The sequence below is a fragment of the Spea bombifrons genome, chromosome 12, assembly GCF_027358695.1.
Source record: "Spea bombifrons isolate aSpeBom1 chromosome 12, aSpeBom1.2.pri, whole genome shotgun sequence".
NCBI lineage: Eukaryota > Metazoa > Chordata > Amphibia > Anura > Pelobatidae > Spea > Spea bombifrons.
The window spans coordinates 28,206,880-28,230,984 of NC_071098.1; the positions used below are offsets into that span (position 1 = coordinate 28,206,880).

The following is a 24,105-nucleotide window of genomic DNA, read 5'->3' on the forward strand; positions in this document are numbered from 1 at the left end:
ATTGAGTGCCATAGGATTTCTGTCACCTTGTTCTTGAGTATTTTCAGCTCTGTCTGTCCCATTGGTCACATTGCTAGAGTTTAGCAAACACGTAGAGTTATAAAAAAAAACAAAAAACAAAAAAATATAGAAAGTTAAAGTAAGGCTATAATTCCCAGGTATTCCTTAACACAATATGTTCTCAAGTATCTCGTTCCTCCATCCCAGGTACCTTTGTCTAGACGTTAGGACTCACCCATGGGGTTTGTTGAGAAAAGAAACGAAGGGCGCAAGGAACAGAATCAAAAAGTATGATAACGTTGTGTCTGATTTAAAGGAACCCTTGGCTCCCAGTCACAACAGCACAGTGGTCTTTCGGCTTTGGCTAAAGAGAAGGAGAGTGTGCAGTCCATCCTACCCAAGACAGAAACAAGAACTGGCCATCTCTGAAATCTAGACAGACTGCACTCCATGTTTATTCTCACAGCTTCCTGGCAACGTGTGCTCCGTGCTTGTTGGCCGCCAACCAGATGTCTTTCTATTCCAATCCATAAAGGCAACAACACCTTGACTCAAAGGCCCCGGCTTATTAGAAGAACAGCGTTCTTAGCTGTAATCCCCATTTATTTAGCTTTAATTGCTAAATTACTACGTCTTGAAACAATCGCTCCCGCGATCGTACTAATGCGAGACTCCTTATCTGTCTCTACACCCAGCAAAGAAAGAAAAGAATCCCTATTACATTCTGAGAATACGCTGAATTCTATCGACTGGGTAGCGCTCTTCTAAGAGCCGCCTGGGAATCCTATGGGGGGGGAAACCAGTGCTAAATATGGGTCATAATTGACCCCTCTAAATAACATTGTGTTCACGAATAATAAAATCTACCCATTTAGTTGATACAAAATTGAAGTAACCTGGGGCTAAGCAATCCATCAAAGCTCCAGCTGATGTTAGACCTCAAACCCAAAAAGGATCCTCGTTTAGGATCATCAGCAAAGCAGGTACAGGTCGTCTACCCTTATGGTACCCGAATGGAAATATCACCCAAACATAGAATAGGGATGACGATGAAGGCGTTGATCATGATTTCTCAAAACTAGGTAGTTAACTACCAATGGTAGAATGTTCTTCACGGTCATCTCCTCCCCCCCCCCCGTCTTATCGCCCACCTTCCACCACATTTAATATTATTTTCTTCCTTTCTATGTTTGGCTGTGACATTACTACATTCTACGTTGACAGTACATGTGGAATATCAGAAACACCGGCGCAGCGGAAAGGGAGGACTCGCGCTCCGGAATAAATTCCTTTCCCAACAGCGCCACCAGAATGTGTTTTCTTTTTTTTATTTTTTTTTTTTACCGGCTCTCGAAGGAACCCGTCATTGCCTCTTTCCCCCAAAACTGTAAAATAAGCAGCTGGTGAATCAATCATTTCAGGAAAATCCTGTGCAGTTTTAAGAATATACGTATGTGTGTATAAATATATTGTGTAGTATATATATATATATATTTTTTTTTTTTCAATGATTTTCTTGCCTTTGTTGTTGTTTTTCATTGGCCTCATAGTACATTCAAATGTGCCTGCCTTGCGACTCTGTAACAAACCTTCTTTTGGTTTGTGATAATGGATTAGTGTTGAGATGAAAGAACTATGAATCATATTATGTTTCAAATCACCTTTCCAAGAAGAATTTCAAAGCACGGTCAATGTTCATGCGATGACCCACCCTGGTCACTCCCAGGTCAATGTAATCCTCCTTGGTTAGCGAAGGTAAGTGGCTACCATCAATCTCATTGTCTAGGAAATGTTCTCGGTGTTCTCCAAGATTTAAATAGTCCAACCAGTCAGCCACATCGTATTTTGTCCAGAAATGAATAGGCTTAGAGGCGAAGGGTTTCTCTGTAGGGGGTAGGATGAAATGAGTTGGGGAAAGCGACCGACTGCCTGTTTGGAAGCTGGGGAAAGAGTCACCTGCTGCAGTGGGAGATCCTCTCAGGTCAAAGACTCCCGTATAGACAGGGGCTGAAGGCAGGATGGGGAGAGAAGACGGACGGGGAGTTGGGCTTATTTTGTGCTCCGTCGACAAAGCTGAAGGGCTCGGTGCTCGTCGAAGAGTAGGCCGGATGTCAAAGTCCACACTTTTGGGGTGTTTTGGAGTTGGCTGGGGAGACTTAGGCCAGTTATGGAACAAACTGCTCACAGGTTTAGAAGAAATCAAGGAAGCAGCCGAATCATCAGCTATCCTATAAGAAGACACAAACTGATGAATCAGAGTTAATAGCCCTTCAGAGAACACATATATAGGTATCTATCTCCTATGGGTACACACACAAAGTTTTATACTGCCATATGGGGTCTCTCCTGTCACCAAATTTTAGAATCACTGACTGTCATAAACTAAGCTATATTTACAAAGAACAGTCCTGGAAAGTCAAAATCAATCATTAGCAGCCACCTTGTCAACTAATGGAATGTTCCAGTTGGTCCGCATCAATTTTAGAACTTTATATCAGAATTGTTCTTAAGATACATGGCCCAAGTTACTGCAATAAATGAATACACATAGATAAGTCTCAACACATACCAGAGATCCTAGGGGTTTATCTTTTGATGCAATGGGTTCTATGCAAGTCAAGACAAGGAATTTTATTTTCACCGATTAACTATGCATTACAAAGAATAGCCAATAGAATGTATACTTAAGTCAATAAATACATCTCAACAAATTACCTACACATATTGTTGGGCAAGTAAATAAATGATATGACTATAAAATCGGCAAAAAGACTTTAGCTAAACCCATACCATTACCTGTGCCTCTGGAGAGATGAAGGTCTTTCCGTCGCAAAAGAAACTGCAGATTCTGGGGGCCGAGACCAGGAAACTCCACTCATATGATGGAGTTTTGAGCTCAGCTCGCTGATCATGTTGCTCTTTACTGTAGAGACAGGAGAGGTTTTTTCCTGGGAGAAGTCCTCCCAAGGAAGAGTGGGAGATTTCCGCTGAGCCTCCTTGGCTGACTCTGATGTTGCACTGAGCGAAGGCCCTTGAGATGGGGTCAGTGTAAAGACATTGTCTGTACAAGGAGCTATGGAAATGGTAGTGCTTGTTGCTGTAATAGGATCCCTGAGTAATCCAGGGGTTCTACTTGGAAATGTTCTTGAACGGATCTTATTTTGGTGGACAGCCTTTTCAGCACCAAATGCTTGCCCATCCAGATAAGTAATGTAAGTGTCCAGAAGTTCTGTTCCTTCTGTTGATAAACCCGACATGCTGGACAACGTAGAGACACTGCTGATCGTCTCCAGATGGTGATCGCTGCTGCTACGGCTGTCAATCTCTTCAATACCAGAATCAGTCACTGTATCTATGGTATCCGAAGCTGGTATTTGGATTGATGAGACAACGGATGAAAAGTTGACATGAGGTTCTTTGAGTTCTGGAGTCCCCTGGGTTAAGTTTGCTACTTCACTGTCATAAGAAGTGAGGCTAGAGGTTGTAGAGTCTAATGCAGGTGTGTTACTGGAGTCAGGAGGTGGAGGAGGCACAGGTGGAGGAAGGTTGGAGGCCATGCCTGTTGCCCCCGGTGGGGAGTCAGGCTTGTCAAAGCTATTTGAAAACTCTATGGGTGGAGGAAGGGGCTCGGTAAAAAGAAAGTCATCATCAACATCAATAGAAGGTGCTGGGGGAGGCAGGACTAACAAAGGGAGACCATTCTCTTTGGAATTTGTATCATTCGATTCAGGATTTGTGTTAGACAATTGAGGATGATTTGCCACTGTGTTTTTTACTGGCCTTTCATGTTTTACTTCCTTAACTAATGGGGTTTTGCCGTGCTCTTCCTCATCTTTGTGAGTGGAATTCTCCATAAACCGAACATGTAGTTCTATCTTTTCTGCCCCTTCCGCCCTCTTTTCCCATGCTTTACCTTGTTCAACCCCTTGGAGAAGCAACAGAGCAGGTGACCGGTGGCCAGAATTTTCGTCTGATTTCCTCTCTCCTGAAGACACCATACAAGGCTTATAATCTATCTCTTTTTTTTTAACAGATCCAGAGTCCCAAAGCCGGTGTGGGGAACTACTCCTCGATTCAAGAGGTGACTTAGGCTGTTCTGGAAAGCGTGGTGACGATGGACGCGATCTCCTACCTTCCACCTCGTTTCGGGTATGCTGCTGGGTCTCTTTCAAAGCCCTTTCCCTGGCTGCCAATGCGAGACCAAGTGGAGAGTTGGGATCGAGGATTTTTCCTGTTAGTGGATGTATGAGTGGAGTGGTGGCTCCTCCACCTGGGCTAACATTAGACATTGTCAGTGGACTGGAACATGATTGTAGTTGTGGAATAAAAGTGGAACACACAGTGCTAAAAGCGCTAGTTGTACTAACGCCATACGTCTTGCCAGATTTAGGCTGGTAAGCATACCCACTAGTAACGTCTCTATTTACAGGGACTGCAAAGTTGGCGGGAATATTGAGATGCATGTAGGGTTCACTGGAAAACATACCTTCATCGATAGATTTGGAATGCTTAAGCCTTGGGGCAGGTGTGGGCTCTGTATCTTCATCTGTTGAGAGAAAGAGAGCCGACTTTCGACGGGCTTCATTAAACCATTCACGGTCCCGCCGTGCTGCGCCAACAATGGCTGCTCCAAACTGGCTCGTAAAATCAATATTGTCGCGTAGTTGTAGGGACGGAATTGGGTCTGGTTGAGTCTCAGCCTCCATGCTGCTGCCTTGGCTGCTTCTTCCGCTACTACTAGTCGATGGGGCTTTGATAATGATGGTTGGGATAGGAATGGAACTTTTCTCGTGGGATTTTGCTGCCTGCTGTGACTGGTGATGAGATTGGTATTGCTGCTGTTGTTGTTGTTGCTTCTGTTCTTGTTCATTTTCCACCTTAACCTGCTTGACCAGTTGACCTTTGCGACGCATTGCCTTTGCCGGGACGTACATTGCGGTGCTGGCAGCTCTGGCTGGAAGGTTGAAGTAACGCATTTCTTGTGCCTGGGATCTCCAGCCTCTCATGTTTGCCATTCTAATCTGATCGTCGGTTCCCTGTTCAGAGTCCTGGTGGTAAAGCTGTATTTTGTCTCGTCTCTCTCGAGTAGCGTCCATCATTTGCTGGTCGAAGAGTCCGCTCTCCTGTCGCATTGTTGGTGAGTACAGCTTTGCATCTCCACTCTGATTAAAGTTTGATCTGGGAACCGGACTAACCCTGGCAGAAGGTGAGGGAGCGGTGTTGTATGGAGGGTCTGGCGGGGAAGTCGTAGGAGGGGGAGGGATGTCCTCTGAACTGGGAACCGACAGACTTCGGTTGAACTTCATTGGTGGCGCTGACAAAAATGGCTTTTCATCATCTCCTGTTCCTGTAACGATGAGTTCAGGAAGGTAGTGAGAACATGAATCTTGTGGAATCAGATTCCAGTTGAATAGTTGCAGATTTGTCTTTCAAGAGATCATTATAATTACTGCCAGATTTTGGAGGGGTTTACAGAAGTTTAATTTTGAAAAACAAACCCAATATAGATTCTTTAAATAGCTAATTTTGGTTGTTATATCATAATCTCCACTGCTAAAAACCCCAGAAACTTGGTAAACAGCTGTTTTTCATCTTACATTTCAATCTACGTTATATATTTGTATAGTCAATAAATAATTCAGTTTTTTTATTTCAGAAAACTAATTAAGGAGGACAAAAGTAAAAAAAAAATCACAAAAAAGCCTGTAGAAGGCTAAAAATTTGGTTGTAGAAGGCTACTGACGGAATAAGTTAAAGGGCTGGTATAATATTCAATTTAGCTTAAATCAACTTATAATAAATAAAATTCAGCAGTATCCACAAATATTTCTTACCAATGGATTTCTGGCGCATCATCATGGCCTGGGAGGGCGAAGAGGACAAGTAGGAAGACCTCTCATACACCGACTGTGCACTTGGAACTCTATGTTGACCAAAGCTTGACTACAGAAATCATGAACATTAGTAGCAAAATATATACAATTCCGTAAAAAAAACCCAACATCTATACCACTAGAAGGAGGTTATTTTTTTTCCAAGAAACACAATGGCCTGTTGCCATTGTTGCCATTGTTGCCATCTAAGCAGTACAGGAGGTCTCTAGGACCAGGTCTCCAGTCCAAAGACTGAGAAACACAAGAAATAGGCTTTTTTTAATACCTCAGAGGAGAAAAATCCCTTTCCGGGGGTCCGTGATGATCCTAGTGGTGTCAGCGGGCTGGGACTAGTGGTCTCGTTAACACTAATGGTTTGTTGGGCAGCAGCCAGAATCTCATCCAGTTTATCTGAAAGGAAAGAAAAGCGGTCAACTGGATGTCTCCACCGCACAGCAGGAATAAGCAAAATGACCCAAAAAACAGAGTTTCTCATAATTCTAAGATCCAGAAAGTCATCTTTTTAGGCGCATGCAAAATTTTAATCTGATGTTGTAACTTGTGTTGTCCTTTGGCCCAACCTTTATGAAGGCGGCTTGACTCAACAACAAACAGCACAACAATGGGGTAGAGAAAGCTTACTGGGGTGGAATGATCATGCAGATCCTAATAACCACCAGTCCCTGCCAAAATATATAGAGAAGTTGAGTTTCTAGTACATATCCATGGCTTATTTTACATTTAAACATTGCTTTATTTAGTGTGTAGAACCGTAAATTGTAGGGTTTAGGGGAAAACGACAGGTCTTCAAACTCTTGTCAAATCAGTTGGCTTTTTTCTCAGTCCTTACTTAAGGCCATTTGGTACACAGTACGTTTCTTCTCTGTATTGTGAGCCGGCTCATATTCTAAAATGAAATAACATTAGAAAGGTAAGAATGCTTCTGCTGGGAGGCCGTTCCACCTATCTAACACCCTGCCAGTAATTATTTCACGATTAAATGCAAGAAAACCACAAAACCTCGTGCAGACTGTTTTATACCAGGCAGGTAGAACGTCACACTTCTTAAGCGACTGGTCTATTTTTCAAAAATATTGATTCCTTTAACAGGTAAGGAGCACTTATACCATTTTACCAAAACCTGGTGAAAATGGGAGCAAAACATAGAAGAAGGCTCCAGAAATGTGGGTGGAAATACTGGCAGAATTCATGAAATGACACAGAATTTCTGGGAACGCTGTTTTTTTGACGATACGTGTACGTTTAACTCTTGCAACACACAACGACCAATTTGCGTCAGCCAAAGGACCGCTTGTCGAGGACATGCGCCTTCCAGACGGTATTATTCATGAGCCAATGGAAGCTTCCGAGGCATGGATACTACATTTAAGAGAAGGGATGCTTGTAAGTGCTTCTTTTTGCCTTTCAAACATTCTATGGCTACGCTTGGAAATTGGATATCATTCTCAGTAGATGCTTTTCAGAAATATCTGTTGTCAATGGGTCCATAATTCAATATGACGCTTACCATTTTTCTTTTTCCAAGGAGAAACTAAAGGAAACAACAAAAGAAGTCGTTAGTGAGCGTCCATTTCTAATTGCATGCATTCCATCTGAGGAAGAGACCTCTGGGGTCTGAAGGGGCTCTATATCTTTCCCTGTGTCAACAGGTGTCACCTTCAGCTAAAGACTCCTCTTGGACCAATTAATCTCCTCTTGGACCAATTTCTTTTTTATAATCCCACAAACATTCCCATTCTCAACCAGTAATGGATTCCCATCAGGTGGACAACACAATTGTCTTGAGTGACACGTTTACGGTGAAATTGAAAAGGATGGAGGGGAAAAGTCTTGCCAGTAGCCCCATCCTCCCCAACCCATACGAAGCTTGGCGTGTCACCACATCTCACTCATTATAAGCATATCGCACCCATCCAAATAATCGTAATAACATTATTAGCAATGCATGAGTAGGACAGGGAGCAGCTGTAGTTACCAATATTTTTCCACCAGACCAGAAAAAAATAACTTATGGCCAATAATAACCCCATATAAGCAACGTTGAGGTCATTTTCCAGGAAAGTTGGCCAACTTAGGTGGGACACAGGCATAGCTGGATGGAGTTAACAGTTAACCACACATACTAGCCTAGAAAATGGACAAATACTCAATAAGGTGGATCTGGCGGAGTTCTAACTATGGCTCGATTGAAAGTATCATGGGCTGTTTCTGAAACACCGTCCATCCCAGACTATGGAAAGAGTACGGAGGACAAGGACAAGAAAGATACAAATGTAGCTAATGAGCTACAACCTCCAAAGCCCTGGTTTATATGAGGCCTGTCCCTCCACTACAGGCATAACAGTAATGGTTTGGGACTTACACATTCTTAGATGCGGCTCCTCTTGCCGGTCTCCATTTCACCGGTAACCGATCCTTGGATCTACATAAACTATCTTACCAGCAGAACGTGAGGTGGAGGTGACCGGTGATTTACAGAAGGTGATGTATGGCAGCTGGATTTACCTAATTACCCAGCCGGTTGTCATGATAAGATGTGTACAGACACCGGATCGTTGATAGTATCTCGATGTATCCAACAAATTACATACGCAATATACATTGTTATGTTACTCTATCATTTATGAACGGATGGACCAATCCTATCCACTGCTTCTAGGATCTACAGATTATTTTCCAATTATGTATTTTGGATGGGTACTTCTATAGATAAATGTTTTTTATAATGTTTACAATCAAAAAAATAATATTATTTTCTAGGTTTTAATTTATAATAATCGTGACACTTGGTGGTCAAAATAATGTCCTTCTACATTCCTGGGTTTAGGTAAAAGCCTGCAAATTAAACCCAATTTTTGGTGTTTTGTTCAACATTCATTACCCCATAAGGCAAGTAGACCCCTACATATAACCTCAAGCCCCCAGCTATGCAGGGTGTTGGGTTATCGTCACAAATTCCCAATCTATCATGAAAACGGAGCGATTGTTTGGTTGTCTCTGTGGACAAGGAAAGCTTTTGACCAACATGAGTGGCCACCAGCTTTATGGAACCACCGGTGTTTATCAAAGTACCTTTTTCCACTTGGTATATCAAAACGTATATGAAAATAATAAAGAGGATAGAGGAGAATTTAATGGAAATGTTTATAGGAAGGATGGAAAGGCAAGAATCAAAACACAAAAGGAAAGAAAAGAAGAAGAGAAATATACCCGTCAACATTTTCGGAGATGTGAAATTATTTCAATGACAAGCAGGGTAATAACCTTAAAAGCTTGCAGATAAAGACACGTCAATGAAAAACAAAATCTAATGAGATAGACAATCCAACCACACGTTCTCTAGAAACGGCATAATCTCCCACATTCTAAAGTAGCCGGTGTGTCCCACATCACTAGGGGCTGCATTTTTAATATACGGTATATCAATTTACTTTCTTATCACTACCATTAAGACAGATCATAATACTAACTGTAATATGAACAACTTTGGACGTCACAGGCATCATGAAAATATGTAAATTTGGCTTAGTCCCACACTCAATGGAGTTTGAAGATGAAATTTGACCTAGAAGGTGAACAGCTGGCTCTTCTGCCCCTTTAAGAACAATGTCTATGTTTAAAGGGACCCTGTCACCCAACACTAAGAACCATTTTTTTTATTTTTTTTTTAATAAAAGCATTTTGTTGGGGCATGCTAATTCCACCCTATGGCTACCAAATAGCAGTTCACAAACTTTAATTATAACAACAATATAGTCATCAAGCTGTATTGAGAGGAATAGTTGAATTCATTTTTTTTAACTTTTTTAAAACTTATTTATAAATAGTTTATTAACGGAACTTCAACCTCAAGAGAATTCTGTCCAGTATCATTAGGACATGGAAGATTGTAACAATTCATTCCAAATGATTTCTGGGGGTGGTTCTGGCATATAGGATTCTTGGTGTGCAATTATGACACATACAGAACCAATATGTCACCGTTATCTTTCAATCTACGAAAGTGCAGATGCTAATTCTTCGAATATTCTAGTTTAGCCATCTGCGGGTTTCAGTTTCAGTGCCGCTAACATTCTTTGAGAACACATTGCATCAACATTCCAAAGATGCTTCGTGCTATTATATATCATAAAAAATAATAAGGGTTAGAGATAAAATGTTGTACCGGTGCAATATTTGTAAAAGTGCCCTTATCGCCACAGCCCCTAATGGAATCGTCCAATCAGAAGGAATGTTTAATTGGTTGCTATGGCGATAACAGTGGGGGATTTTTTAAATTAAATTCCCCACAGACTGGCAGGCAGTGGCGTATCCTGGTCTAGGGCAGTAAATCCAGCAGCCCTTCTGCCACATAACAGGGAGCCATTCGCCCTATAGGGCCATCAGGCTTCTGGTAGCACCAGTGGTCAATGGGGCTATTAAAATGGAGATCACTGAACTCCCCAACAATCCCAAGTCGGGACATCCTCCATATTTTATTTATGCCTTTATGTGTTCTTAAAAGGCGGAACACCAGAATTTGACGGCATATCCTGGCACCCAGGAGAGGAAACAGCCCCAAAGGTTAGCATACTATTGTGGAAAGGTGTTATTTTTTAGATATTAAATAGCAACTGTCATGTTTGAGATTAAACCTTAATTTTAATAATTCCAATAGGTAGGCCGAGTTGTAACCCACTTCCTAGCGTCTACCTGAGTGTTTAAGGAACTACGCATGAGCCTCTAGCACTAGAAGTAAAAAATAAATAGGGAAAATGTGTTTATTCAGATCCAAAAGGTGGAAAATAATTTCCGGATTGACCAATATTGTAATATTTACTGTGATTATTATAAGCAATTTTTTATTTTTTTAAATGTATTTATGTATTGCAAAATTAATGTTTCTGTACCATAACTATATGGGGGGGAGTTCTGTGAGGAGACGAATATTTTATTCTTATAATACTAAATTATTCTAAATTCAAATGACATAAATAACTATACTATAATATATTAACATATATTAAATAATAATATATTATAGTAATAATATTAATAATAATAATAACAACAAATTTTTAACTAATCAACATTAGCAAAGATCTGAAAAGCTTACCCATTTCCTCCAATTCTGATGTCATGGATTTTGATCGTAGTGAAATTGCAGGTGGAGTAACGCGCTTTGTCTGCTGTGGCACTAAAGTAGTTTAAAAAAATATATATTATAAAAATCCATAAAAAAAGAAAAAGTTAATCATGATAACACATCACATTTCAGAATTATTATTCCAGGGACCATTTCTGTTTTTATTAACGGCAATCCTCACAAAATACAAATAAATAATCAAAAAATCAAAAAACAAATAATAAGTAGTAACTCAAGCAATGTAATAAAAAGAATAAAAAAAAAAAACATATGCTCTATTAAAACAATTTAAGATTAGATTTAATGCAACTTTGGTAAGAGGTACAGGGTGTCATACCCTGTACCTCTTACCAAAGTTGCATTAAATCTAATCTTAAATTGTTTTAATAGAGCATATGTTTTTTTATATTTATATTACGTTTTTAGGTTCCTATTATATATCAAATGTACTGTTTCTATAACATAAGGACTGTATAAGAAGGATTTTAAATGCTTTAATAATATTTTTTAAAAATTGTTAATGCTAGTTTTTGACAGGGCGATAGCTGGACCGAATAATGTATAATAACAATAATATAATATTTTTTTTTGTAAATAAATTAATAAGCAATATCATAAAACAAGCGAGGAGTACGGAAATATTGACAATAGGTATTTGTACCTTTTTTCCGCATAGCTTCCTCCATTTCTGGATTCCTAGTAACCATGACGACTTTAACCATCAGGTTGTTCCCTCCTTGCCTAATCATATTTACTACTTGACGATGTCCAACTTTCACAACATTTTGCCCGTTCACCTAAAAACAGAGAAATCAGACTTCATCAGGCTGCATTCGTGGCAATCTTGGCAAATTTGATTCACGCTATCTTGTCTACCAGTCTACTTTTTTTTTAAAATAGTAGACAGATTACGTCATTAAAAGAAAGCTTGACTACTGTACTGGTCAGCGACCGAGGAACTGGAATGACCTCATGCTGGGCTTTACTGGCAACGTAAGCTGTGCCATAGCTCTCTTGAGCATGTCTACCAAAGTCGACAAACAGGCCGCATAGTGGCCAACGTTGCTTTTATGGAGAGACACAAAATATCTGAGCTTTTGCGAGCCATTAGGTCCAATCAATATATTCTTTTGGGATGAAAGAAAGCTCTCTTATTGTAATGAAAAGATTTGGCTTATTTTTTGGTGAAAACCAACCCTGACTACGACTGAGTGAACTGACGGTGTTACCAAAACCTTGAGGACCAGAAGACCAGCATGAACTAAGCATCATTTATGAAGTAAGCTTGGTAGGTCCTGTTCCATTTTACATAGAATTCCATTCTCGTAGCGTAGAGATCCACTATAGACGTTTCTCCCGGTGGAAACTTAATATGTTTGAGATTGTCTATAATAAGTTGAAATGTGATTACCTCGATTAAAAAATCGCCCATTCTGAGCCCTGCTCTCCAGGCCACGCCGCCTTCATCCACGCTTTCCAAATATTGCAGTGCCGGGAATGCCGGTGTAGGTGTAAACTCTTCGATTGGGGTTTGTGCTGCAGATTGTCCAAAATATTTTTTACAACTTTTCATAATGTTATTTATTGTTATTTTCTTTCAGATTTATACAGTATTTAACATGATTCCTAATGATGACTGTTAAAGGATGATGAGGTTCTGATGGAATTTTAATGTTACTACTTGAGATTGTAACATCCGTAAAAGTTAGAGCCTGCATGACTACAGCCTGACATGAGCTCTCCATCAACATTATGGGTTCCATCCTTAAAGGATGAGACCCTTCACGTCTTGTATTCAGTCGGCTTAATGGTGGTCATTTCTACTTGTTAAAAGTCTTTAAACGTTTTTTGTGGAGAACCCATCTCTCCATCTCAGGTCTTTTAAAGAAAAGAGACACCAGTCACCCTCCGCAAGTAATGGAGGGATCATACTCACCCTTAGCTCCCCTCAGCACAAAGCCAAAGCCTTCACTGTCTTTCTTCTGTAAGAGCACGGTCTTTTCTTTGATAATGTAGTCACTGAAACAAAAATGCAGATGTTACAACTGATCCAGGGATGGCAAGAGGAACAAGTTACGGTTGGCTCTGTACATGTCCCAAAAACATCATTTCTAAGAGCATTCAAAGGAGAAGAAGGTGTACTTGGTATCAATAACGGTAAGTGATGTCACCACGAGTAAAAATGATCTTTGGCGTTTTGCTCCAACTAATAAAGTGAATGAAGATGCAACTAGCCACTTTGGCCACTTGAAGTGTCAGGAGGTATGTAGCCTACCAGTGAAAGCAAGGCTTCGGTTCTCCATGATCCAGAATAAGTAAGATGGAAAGTGAGTCATCTTATTGCAACCATGACTATTACCATTTTAAGACACATTTGCTCTACGTGTAAGGCTTTCTATCTAGATAAATCTTGATACCAATCAAACTGCAGATGTTCCGTTCTTCCATCCCTCTACTTTGCTTTGAGGTTACAATGGTCTATCAGTAGACCTCTTGGTTCCAGAAGAATTAAAGTGACACCGCGTTTCCCAGCCAGCCTCTCCACCAAAGAACGCACTTTAATATGCATTCATTAAACCTACAAAGAGAATCCCTCCATGCATTTGCAAGGGGGAGCCACACAAAAATGGGACCACTTACCTCTCATATACATTAAAGTGCATATGCCGGCTGGATCATCCCTTTAAATAATGGAGAAGGCCATCGTACAAATTGTACTTTGACAAGAAACTTAATATAATACTTATAAATCCCCATTTCCAGATAGGAAAATACACCATGAAATACATTGTAAGAAAAAACTGCTGGTAAAACAGAAACGTTATTATCAAATGACCCCTACTAAGCATCCTGAAATCAGATCTAATTCGACGGAGGAACTGGCATCTTAATTCGCTCGACACAGTCCTAGCGCACACACCAAATATGACGAAAGGCTATAACAAAACGGCTGACAGACTGTGAAACATCAGCTTCAGATCTCAATGGATAGAGAAAAGTTGCAAGGCAAAGGCTTTTAATGTAAGAGACCGTGGTGGAGAATGACAAATGAAACCAGCGTTTTGGAGCTCTCAAGAGGAATCTTCTGACCTTACAGAATGGATAATGAACGCTTGGAGTTAAAGAAGCATAGACTAGGTTTTACCGACAAAGAAGACGGAAGGAAACATCTCATCGGTGCAGCTATTGTTCATAGTCTTCCCCAAACATAGCCTGCGTTGCAGGAATGTGAAATGCGTTGTCAAATGTCTGAGACAATAATGGAATCGTTGGGACAGTTCTGCAAAGTAGGCAACCCTATTCCAAAACCATGTAGTGGCCTTGAATAAAAGGTCACTATGTAAAGCTATTAAATAAACAGGCTGCATGTATGAAATGCGTTGGCATCCCCACCCCAATTTAGTGAACAATTAAGACTTCTCCAGCCATTATAATGTCAAAGGGTTGGCCTATGTCAAGGTGATAGTTCACAGACTCTGTGGTTAACCTGAAAACTCTCGAGGGAAGTTATGGGACAAAGTTTTTTTTTTTAACGGGACAATGTGGTTCCTGCAATGGGTCAGGAGGATTCAGAAAAGTGGGGTACCTGCCAGTGGGAGGACAGGTGAGAACATACCTGTGATGGAACCATGTGTGTACAGCGGGCCTGTAAAGGACTGAATGTGTTTGTGGGGGGCACCTGTAACAGGACTAAGGGACATATCTGCTGTAGCATAATAGGGGGGCTTCTATGATGGGTCTGATGATCCCTGCAGACGCGTCACAGTTTTTACTAACCCTGCAAGTATGCAGCCCTACCGGCCACCGGCCCACCTGGGTTTTGTCCGATGTATAAGATGGCCAGTCCTGGCCTGACCCCCAGTGACCGTTAAATCAATGGAAGAATTTCAGAGCGTCACCCCACATTATCTAGGAGTTATTTAGGGGCCAGGTCTTGGAGGAGAAACTCACCAGGGTTGGCCCCTCGGAATGAATAGCGAAACAAAATGTTCAGGTCACCTGCACCGCGAATTAACCCCGACCTTTACAATCCTACACACCGTGGTCATGGAAAAAAGCTGCTTTTTTTTTTTTCTTTCAAGGCTCATAAGGACATTTTCATGAGAACTTTACGTGTGACTGTACATGGTGTAACAATGGGCGTTTTCGCCTCCCACTCATCCGTACTTATCTTAAGGTTTCCAACCTTTCCAACGACTGCCGCACGACTCTTTTAAATAAGACCATGAAAGGCGCATAGCGGCATTAAATAACACACGCAGAGTACTGCAAGAGAAGTTATATATATATATATAGGATAGTTCACCAAGTACCTATGATGTTCTTTATTGATGACCTAGTGGGGCAGAACCAGAATGAGCCAATCAAACTGTCTACTCCAACTCCTTCATCTGCCGTAATGGAGAGATCCAGGCTATGACATCACAAACGTCAAAACACCACCGAAAATACTGATTTTCTGTCCTTTTCTGCTAGACCGCCAGGATCTACAAACTCCCCATCAGGACAGGTATGGCGACGAGAGCAACCGCTGCGCACTGATATAAATTTCTTTAAACATTTGTCAATATCATTAGTTTAAGCCCTTTCTTCTAAATGAGGTCCAAGGAGTCAAGGTCGATAGGGAATAACGATTCTAGGAATTGCTTAGCGAATCGCGAATTCTGAGACATGATTTGAGGCCACGTTCAGCTGAGTTCCATCAAGATGAACTCCCCTATACAGCATTATTATTATTATTATTACTATTAACTGTTTTATATAGCGCCATGAAGTTCCAGAGCGCTGTACAATGGGTCGAGTTACGAAAACTGTTTGAATCGGTACGGCTGTAATGATAATATGGATTATTTAAGGCAAGGATATATTGTAGATACCTATTTTTCCACGCTAAAAAAATATAAATATAAATATTTATATAAATATAATATAAATATTTAATTTTTTTAATAGAACATTTTAATTTAATGAAAAATTGCATTCAATAAAATAAACCGATGGAGTTTTTCTATACAGTGTGTTTAAAATATTAGATCAATTCTTTTTTTATGACACTAAATATTATATTAAGTTGTAGTTGAGGTATTTTTTGGGCTAAAAAAAAGCGTCCCAGGAAAAAAAAAAAATTATGAAAAAATTATTTAATTTTTAATTGCTAATAAATAGGAATAATTATCATTTTAATTCCTAGTTACTATATTAGAAAAGAAAAAAAATATTATTTATTTTTTTTCCAGGTGACCTTTATACACAGCCCTAATTGTCTTGAAGTTTATAGGAAGGAGATCATAATTTCTTTGCCCAGCGGGGTAGCCGTTTCCCTACCGAGTACAAGACAACGAGGACGTTATTTTAAAGGATAATTTATTCTAATTCTGTAGCTCAGTTATTATGGTTTATTTATGATCAAAGAACGTATCTCCATTCTATATGACTATTATCTTTTTTTTAAAAAAGGCTCAAGACACCTTGAAGTCCCCCAGATATCCAAATTATTTTTCTTATAGGAATGCTATCCTATATTTTCCAAAATACTGTAAAATAAAGAAAAAAAAACAAAAAAGGTGGAGTTTTCCATTCCATTTATAGGAAAAAAATATATAGGAAAACCTTGGTAGGTTGGTTGACTTTCTTATAACATAAATATTTATGTGATATCAACTTAATTGGCAAATGTACGCCAAATGCGTTGGAACTGAGTCAAAATTATTCACTATCCTGTACAAAAAAACACTGAGCGTGAAAAACGGTCATTTTTCTGATCTATTATAAGTCAAAAAAGAAAATCTCATCCGAAACGATTATAGCGTAGAGGAGCGTTCTTTTAAAGACTATAGGATTGTGGATTAGCAATATAAATTCTAATAGACAAAGCCAAGGGGCTCTTAGCCGTGGCCCCTGTAGTTTGAGATATATGCCTTCTTGGCTTCTAAAATAATTGTAGCCGGCTCCCAAAATTATATGTCTGTCGGGTAAAATGTCATACCCTGGCAGTAGGTCCGGCGCCGGGGCGGAAGGGAATTACTGGAGCTTGTGCTGCCTGTGGCAGAGGGGCTGCCTCTCCCCTTGGACCTGCCGCCCTTGGCTTGGTGGCCCTTGATCAGAACCGCCACTGACCATTAAGGACCAATGTCCAACTAGAACATCCAACAGAATCCCGTTCGTCCTACTGGTTCTGCGCAATTGTTCCACCTTTCACCCGTTCTTAGAACTAGGGCAGTTTCAGAATTAATAGCCCCCCCAAAAATGCAAATATTTCATTGTTTCCCCAGCCCAGCAGAATTCAACTAAAGCAATTCAACAGAACCAGGAACAGTCAATACATTAGACTATAGAGCATCACGGGGAGGATTAGGTATAAGACAAAAATAGCATCTTGTGTTCTCAAGTTCATTGGAATAAAATGATGTCATCTAAAGAAAGGAAGCTGGTGTTTCAGCCTCTTCTACAGCATTTTATTTTAAAGATGACCAAACAGTTTGCCAGCGTCTGGAGATCCAAACACAGAAACATAGAACACAAGAACCATTCAGCCCATCTAGTCTGTCAACCCTTAAATATTATTTATTCGGTTCCTTGTCTTATGTTTCAGGATAACATCATGTCATTCTCATGCAGGTTTAAATTCCATCACTGTATCCTTTATACATTTACATACTGAGAGTCTACAGAGTTTAGACTTTGACTTTGATGGTCCTGTGCTTCATGGACGAGACCATATGGTTACCTGCTTTGTAGAACAAAAATACAACATACATTCCCTTTGTGAAATTGTCTTTTTAGAACCTTTACATGTTTTCGCAAATAAAACATGGCTTGGGTCGGTGATCGCTAACTTTACCGTTCCATCATCATCATCATACCTGTGTAACTCCAACACTAACATGCTTCTGACCCAGTATCTAGCTGAACCAGGAATGTTTCAATCTGGAAGAATTCTGCCCAACATCAAGGAAATCAAAGGATGGATTCTAATTAAGCAAATGAGGCAACAAGTTAAAGTCTCCATGTCTGACCAGAGGAGGTTGCTCCTTATGGAAGCTCTTAGCCTCTTCAACAGGGACAGGAGGACTGGAAATGAGGAGGCCAGTCTTTAAAGTGATCAACATCTGGAGAAGAGGTCTTTTGGGGTCCTAAGACTTTGTGTGATTAGACATCTGGTTTTTGGAATGTTCTCACCTACTAAATGGTATCACAAGGACCCAAAAGGCCCAGCTGAGACAGACTACTCTTCCAACGGTACCGTAAGACCGATTGTTTGACGGAAAACTAGAATGTGTTGACAGCTGCCACATGGATATTTTACCTCTATGCAAATGTGCGGAGAGTGATATAACAGAGATTGACGTAAACTGATAAACAGGAGCTAATGGCTTGAAAATTGAAGGACACTTCACACCAGACGATCTGTTATAGCATCTTTGGTTTTAGATTGTAAGCTCATTTGAACAGCCCATAATCAAACCAGAAACATTTGAGACTGTAGCTCATATGTTCTTTTGAGATGTCACCTCCTAACCTTTCGTTTTTCTAAGTCCAAAATGTTACTAGTTATTACTGTCCTGTTTGGCCGTTGTACAGCGCTGCAGAATATGATGGCGCTATACAAATCAATGAATAATACGATTTTAGAAGAAGAAGAAGCATTGGCCATATGTCCTTTGGTCCTTCAGTTATAGGAAAAGCAATTGGACCCTTATCCTTCTTATTGAGGATTCTGCTTCTTGTATTGCATAGTAGAGAGTGCAGATTTGGGGCTGTTGGTAGCTATGACCCCTGAGATCATCTTTAAAGTTAAACATGTGGCATCAGTAAGGATTACTTTTAATGTTTTCTTCTAAAAGTAGAAGAAAACATGGTCGAGGCTGGTTTTCATTTAAATATTCCTAGCTTTAAATAGCTTTCAATAGCTTTCCTTATTCCACCTAATTCCACGGCGAGAGGGGGATGCAGAAATCAGATTATGTTCTCATGGAGTGAAGGTAACAAAAGAAACAGAATGTGCCCTTTACCCCGACTTTGTACCGAAAATTAACTCTTGGAAAGCCTTACTTATTAGTCTCTCAGAGGCGTAGAAAAAGAAACGCCTCTCTGGTACCCAGCAATACACTGTCAAGGGGCAGTTATGGCCGTGTGTAACTTACAATGATCTATAAAGAGGCCATAATCTAGAGGCCAGATCAGAGGGTTAGATGTAAGGGTGGTAGATGAGCGGAACAGCCTCCCAGCAGAAGTGGTTAGAGGCTACTACAATGAGGAAGCGTGGATAGGCGTAAGGCTCCTGAATCTAAGATGAAGGCCGATTCATTTTTGGGTCTTTACAGCAGGAAATATAGGCAGACTAGATGGAGCCGAATGGGACTGATCTGCCATAAAATTCTTGTACAACTCAACAGAACGCGACAGTGTCAGCTTGGCAAATTATCTATTGGATGAAGCGTGATGGGATCTGCCAGTCCGAGCCCCCACTGATTACAGGGAGGACTTCAGCTGTTGGCAGAACATAGTAGGAACTGTGGAGGAGCCTGGTACCATTGCCAAGTTTAGCTGAATGTTTCTGAACCTCATGAACATAATACTGAACCACGCACGGCAATCTCACCTAGCTATTCTATTGACCTTCCCTTGAAGGTCCAGGTGTTGAGGGACCTGAGGTCCATCTTTAGGGCAGGTCAACAATATAACGCAGGGGCCCACCGGAGATGACACTTGGATATGACTTAGAGAATACAAGGACTATGTCTAGGGTGGAAGGTAACTCTGAAGACAACCATGTGGACCTTGTTGAGTTAATATGGCACCCATGGCTGAACTGTGTCTAAGTACAATTTAGTAACATTATTATGACATCATAATTCCAGAATCTACATCTAAATATACATCTGGTGCATTTGGCCAAACTACTTATTGTATTTGATGACTGTTATTTAAGAGACATCAGGTCAGGAATGACGTGACCTTTGCTCCCTACAAATTAAATTAGGTATTTGTTTCCTCTGCGTCTAATTTTGGCCAATTCGGCCCCGATAACAATTTCAACTTGCTCACGTTTTAGAACAATATGTCCTACAAGCATCAACTAAGTCATAATACAACAAAAACAATAAAAACTTTAGACGTTATGAGTTATGAAGTTACCGAGTCACTAGAAAAGTTTAAAATGACATCATTCCAAGCCCCCAAACACACACAAATACTCAAGACCCCAGCAACTATAACGTCAAAACACTTTTTAACCAACAAATCACATATCTATCTTCATGACCTCCATGTAATTTCTCAACAGAAATATCCAATTTTTTTTAAAACTTTACACGTCGTAAAAGTTATTTTTTAATTCCGAAATCTCACAAAGACACAAAGACTCTATCGCGGTTATTATAAATACTGTACCAATAAAAGATTTATACCAGTATAGTAATTGCGTGTCCCCCCATATATTTAGGTGATTTGCTCATGCAATAAAATACGGATTGGGAAAAAGTAAAATTCGGATTTTCTGTAAATTCTTTTTTTTTTTTTTTTTTTTTTTTTTTTACTGAGCTTTTCCCAACATTTCTGGCTTCCTTTGCTTTTAATGTAAAGTTTCACTCCGGCACTAAACTTAAAGGAGTTCTGGGCAACTGAGTTGGTAGGGAGGCTCTAGAAACCTTAAAGCTGCTGTTCCACTTAGACAAAACAACAATTGCCCTACATTTTTTTTCAGTAGAGTTTTAATTTTTTTAATTGTAATCTCTTTTTTTTTTTTTTTTAACTTTATGTTGAGCAAGATAAAAATAATGTCTATGCTTTCTATAGAACGTCCGGTTTTAAGCATTGTATACTATAGTTTTATAGTATTCAAACTATAATATATATATATATTATATAAACTATTATAATAAATATTATCTATACAAATAAATATATATTATATATACAAATATTTATATATAATGAATTAAATCCGTTTCAACATTTTTACCCCGGCTGTGGGGTAAAACGAAGAAAAAAGGCAGGATAAAAACTCTGCGCTCAAAGTCTTTGAAGCGTAGCAGCATGAACAAAGCATTATAGAGCAATGCCTTTCATTCATTCTGTGTTAAAACAGATTATATGCTTCTTTTTTTTTTGAAGGGGTATAGAAAATAATGAACCATTCAGAAGGGTACGCAATGCATGTTAGTCGGAGGTGAGGAAGGGGGGGGTGTGAAATGCTCACCCCTCCGGGAGTGAAGGGGTTAACAGGAACTACGGCGAGCACCTATACCGGCGAAGAATGAAAAAGGAAGGTTAAAGCTTCCTGTGCATGAATTACAATTACCTTCTAGTGCCTCAAATTTGGAATAATTACTTGTTCAAGCAGATTGAACGCTGTTTGCAATAAGGAACCTTAAGAAAAAAAAAAACCAACACAATGTTCCTGCCGTTCTTCGTTGCTGTGCACTGAGAAATCCTATACATTTATCTATACTGTGAATACCGTATATGTTTTATCAAGCAGCGACTGCTCACTCAGGGTTTGACGTATATGTTCAGAGGTTTATCATATATACTCCATTTTACCATCAAATACACATGGTTTACTGCAAGACCCCTCACCGCATAGCTTTCGCATATCCAGATTCTCCATCCTACCAAGGGTTAATGATACAGGATTCATCGCAAAGACCGTTGCATGCACACATCAATTTTTTTTCCATTAAAAAAAGCAATTTTTTGAAATTCCCCTTTGTTTTCTACATCCCTCCTCCCAATGGTTTCATTAAGGGTAAATATTAGTAGGGGGATGGGGGGGCCTGATTGCCCAGAAACCGATATAAATATATCAGCATTTCCAAATACCCCCCCACACACGCACACACACACACCTCCCCAACCCCTACCTCATTCCCTCCTGAATAGAGAGAGATTCGAAAGCCATAGCAGCATCGATAAACAGAGGAATGGAAGAAGACAGAGTGCACACACTCACATATATACACACACATGGGTGAATGGGGGTGGGGGGAGGAGGGGGCGGAATGTGTGTAGCAGCCGAGAGAAAGAAAGATGAATGAATTGTGTGAATGAATAACAAATGAATAGAAGAAAGGTAAAGCCAGTGCTAGGCCCTCAACGGAAGAGGCAGCATCATCAGAGTGTGTGTCTAGGGAAAGGGAGGGGGGCTTCAAGCCCCCCTTCCCTCCCACAGACCCCCCCTCCACACACACACACATACACACACCCACTTATAATGCACATAAAACAGCGGTTTGCAGGAAAAAAAAAAAAGAAGGGTGACAAGAGGCGCCGTGCCGGCTTGAAAGGGTGATCCTCTTTTACCTGTAAATATACCAGACACTTCGCCTTCGGGGCCCCAAGGCCGGCCAGCTAGAGGAGAGGGAGGAATGCATCCTGCCATCTGACAAAGCCATGATGCTTCTCGGAACCTCAGAATTACGGCAGAGCTCAGCCTCATTCTAAAATACCTCGCTGATAGAGAGAGAGAGACAGAGAGAGAGAAAGAGAGAGCGAGAGAGAGAGAGAGAGAGAGAGAGCGAGAGCGAGGGGCAGTGCGTCTGTGATAGTACAGCAGCAGCGCAGCCGTCTGTACGCTACCCAAGCCAAGAACCCACTATGTGATACTCACATCATAGCCTCTGTGTGTCTTTGAGCAGGGCACCGACACTCTACTCACTGGCAGAACGTTCGATGAAGCCAGTGCACGGGAGCTCTTCGTGGTCCTGAAACATTCCCGTTATGCTCAGGAACCGAATAGCTCGAGCCTTTAACCCCCTAGTGTTCAATAATGTGCACGTTTAGGTAGCTTATATGCTGTAACAATAGGTGAAGCAAGCATTCGTTGGAACTGTCGCTCAACATAGAGCATAAAAGAAAAAAACACATACCATCTACGATACAGACCACCGGAAAGATAATACCTCGCTATGGAATCATAGGGGATGAGAAAGGGAAGCGTTTTCTTGCTACAATGTATGGGGAGGGGGGGTGTAAGGGAAAAAGAACATATATATTGATGCCGTTCTATATGGGTCCCCAGAGAGAGCTTATCTGCACAAGTGTGTCCAGCTTTGGAGGCCATCCGATCCAAATGACATTACTAGGGGCAGTTATAGGAACGGCCTAGGAAATGGTGCAAGGTCTACATTGTAAAGTCGATGTACAAAGCTCCGGAGGGGAAGCTCACAAAAGGCGGAATATTGCAGAGGGGATGAGCGAGGGGATCGGCGAGCTGAGGCCCAGGGGTCGGTCGGCTCAGGGTAGAAATGGGGAAAAAGTAACACATTTTGCGGTTACGGTAGTAGATACGTCGAGAAAACTTCAAGAAGTATTTTTGCCCCTTTGAGGCAAAATTGGAAATCGCTCCCATATGGGGTTTCTGCCTTCCTCTGGTTGAACTCGATGTACTTCTGTCTTTTTTCAACCTAAATCACTCCATTACTGCGTTACTACGTTAAGGAGTGATAACAGGTCTGGTCGTTACCGTAGCAACTGCCTACAATCACTTAACGGTGTCGACAGTCGATATTCAGTACATATGGAGCAAATATCACAAGCCATGGAAAGCAGAAAGGGAGGGGCTTAGCGTAGCTCCACCCACTCCCTGGTCATATTTGGTCATGTGACTCCAAACTTCTACTCATATACCCCCACACACCTATGCTTTGTATAGTACATCAACTGTGTTGTTCCAATTACACGAACATTATTTCCGCTCTCAGTGTATATGGCCACAACCAATCGGTGACTGCTTTTGTGTCACGTGACAATTACGTTTTCCCAGCAAAAATGATGAACAAGGCCGAATTTCACATGATTAAAGAATTATTTTCTGGAATGCTTTTTATAATGTGATTGGCCCTCAGAAGCCCTTGTGACCTTGGATGCCTGTTATTTAAAAACCCCCGTCTGCAAATACTACCTTCTCCTGGTAGGTGCTCCCATGCACCCACCTCAGTTCCATAAAATAAATATTTTATAATGTCATATCTTCTTGTTATTATGACCTCCATATATTATATGGGAATTCTATAAATATATTTTGTCCATATACTTTATAACCTGACAGATTTATTTCAATTGTCAGCACTTATTGACTGTCCC

General features: G+C 40.5%; 1 protein-coding gene across 1 annotated transcript in view; it reads right to left on the reverse strand.

Moving 5' to 3' along the window:
• Positions 1-1,302: 1,302 nt before the first annotated feature.
• SHANK1 (SH3 and multiple ankyrin repeat domains 1) overlaps positions 1,303-24,105 on the reverse strand; it is a 51,648-nt gene continuing 28,845 nt past the window's right edge. Inside the window, exons 15-24 of the mRNA XM_053451854.1 lie at positions 12,956-13,038; positions 12,431-12,555; positions 11,681-11,816; positions 10,990-11,070; positions 7,402-7,425; positions 6,724-6,780; positions 6,160-6,284; positions 5,835-5,943; positions 2,797-5,347; positions 1,303-2,228 (exon numbers count right to left, since the gene is read on the reverse strand). Coding sequence (XP_053307829.1) covers positions 1,658-2,228; positions 2,797-5,347; positions 5,835-5,943; positions 6,160-6,284; positions 6,724-6,780; positions 7,402-7,425; positions 10,990-11,070; positions 11,681-11,816; positions 12,431-12,555; positions 12,956-13,038 — 3,862 coding nt within the window. The 3' untranslated portion in view covers positions 1,303-1,657. The remainder of the gene's footprint in view (positions 2,229-2,796; positions 5,348-5,834; positions 5,944-6,159; positions 6,285-6,723; positions 6,781-7,401; positions 7,426-10,989; positions 11,071-11,680; positions 11,817-12,430; positions 12,556-12,955; positions 13,039-24,105) is intronic.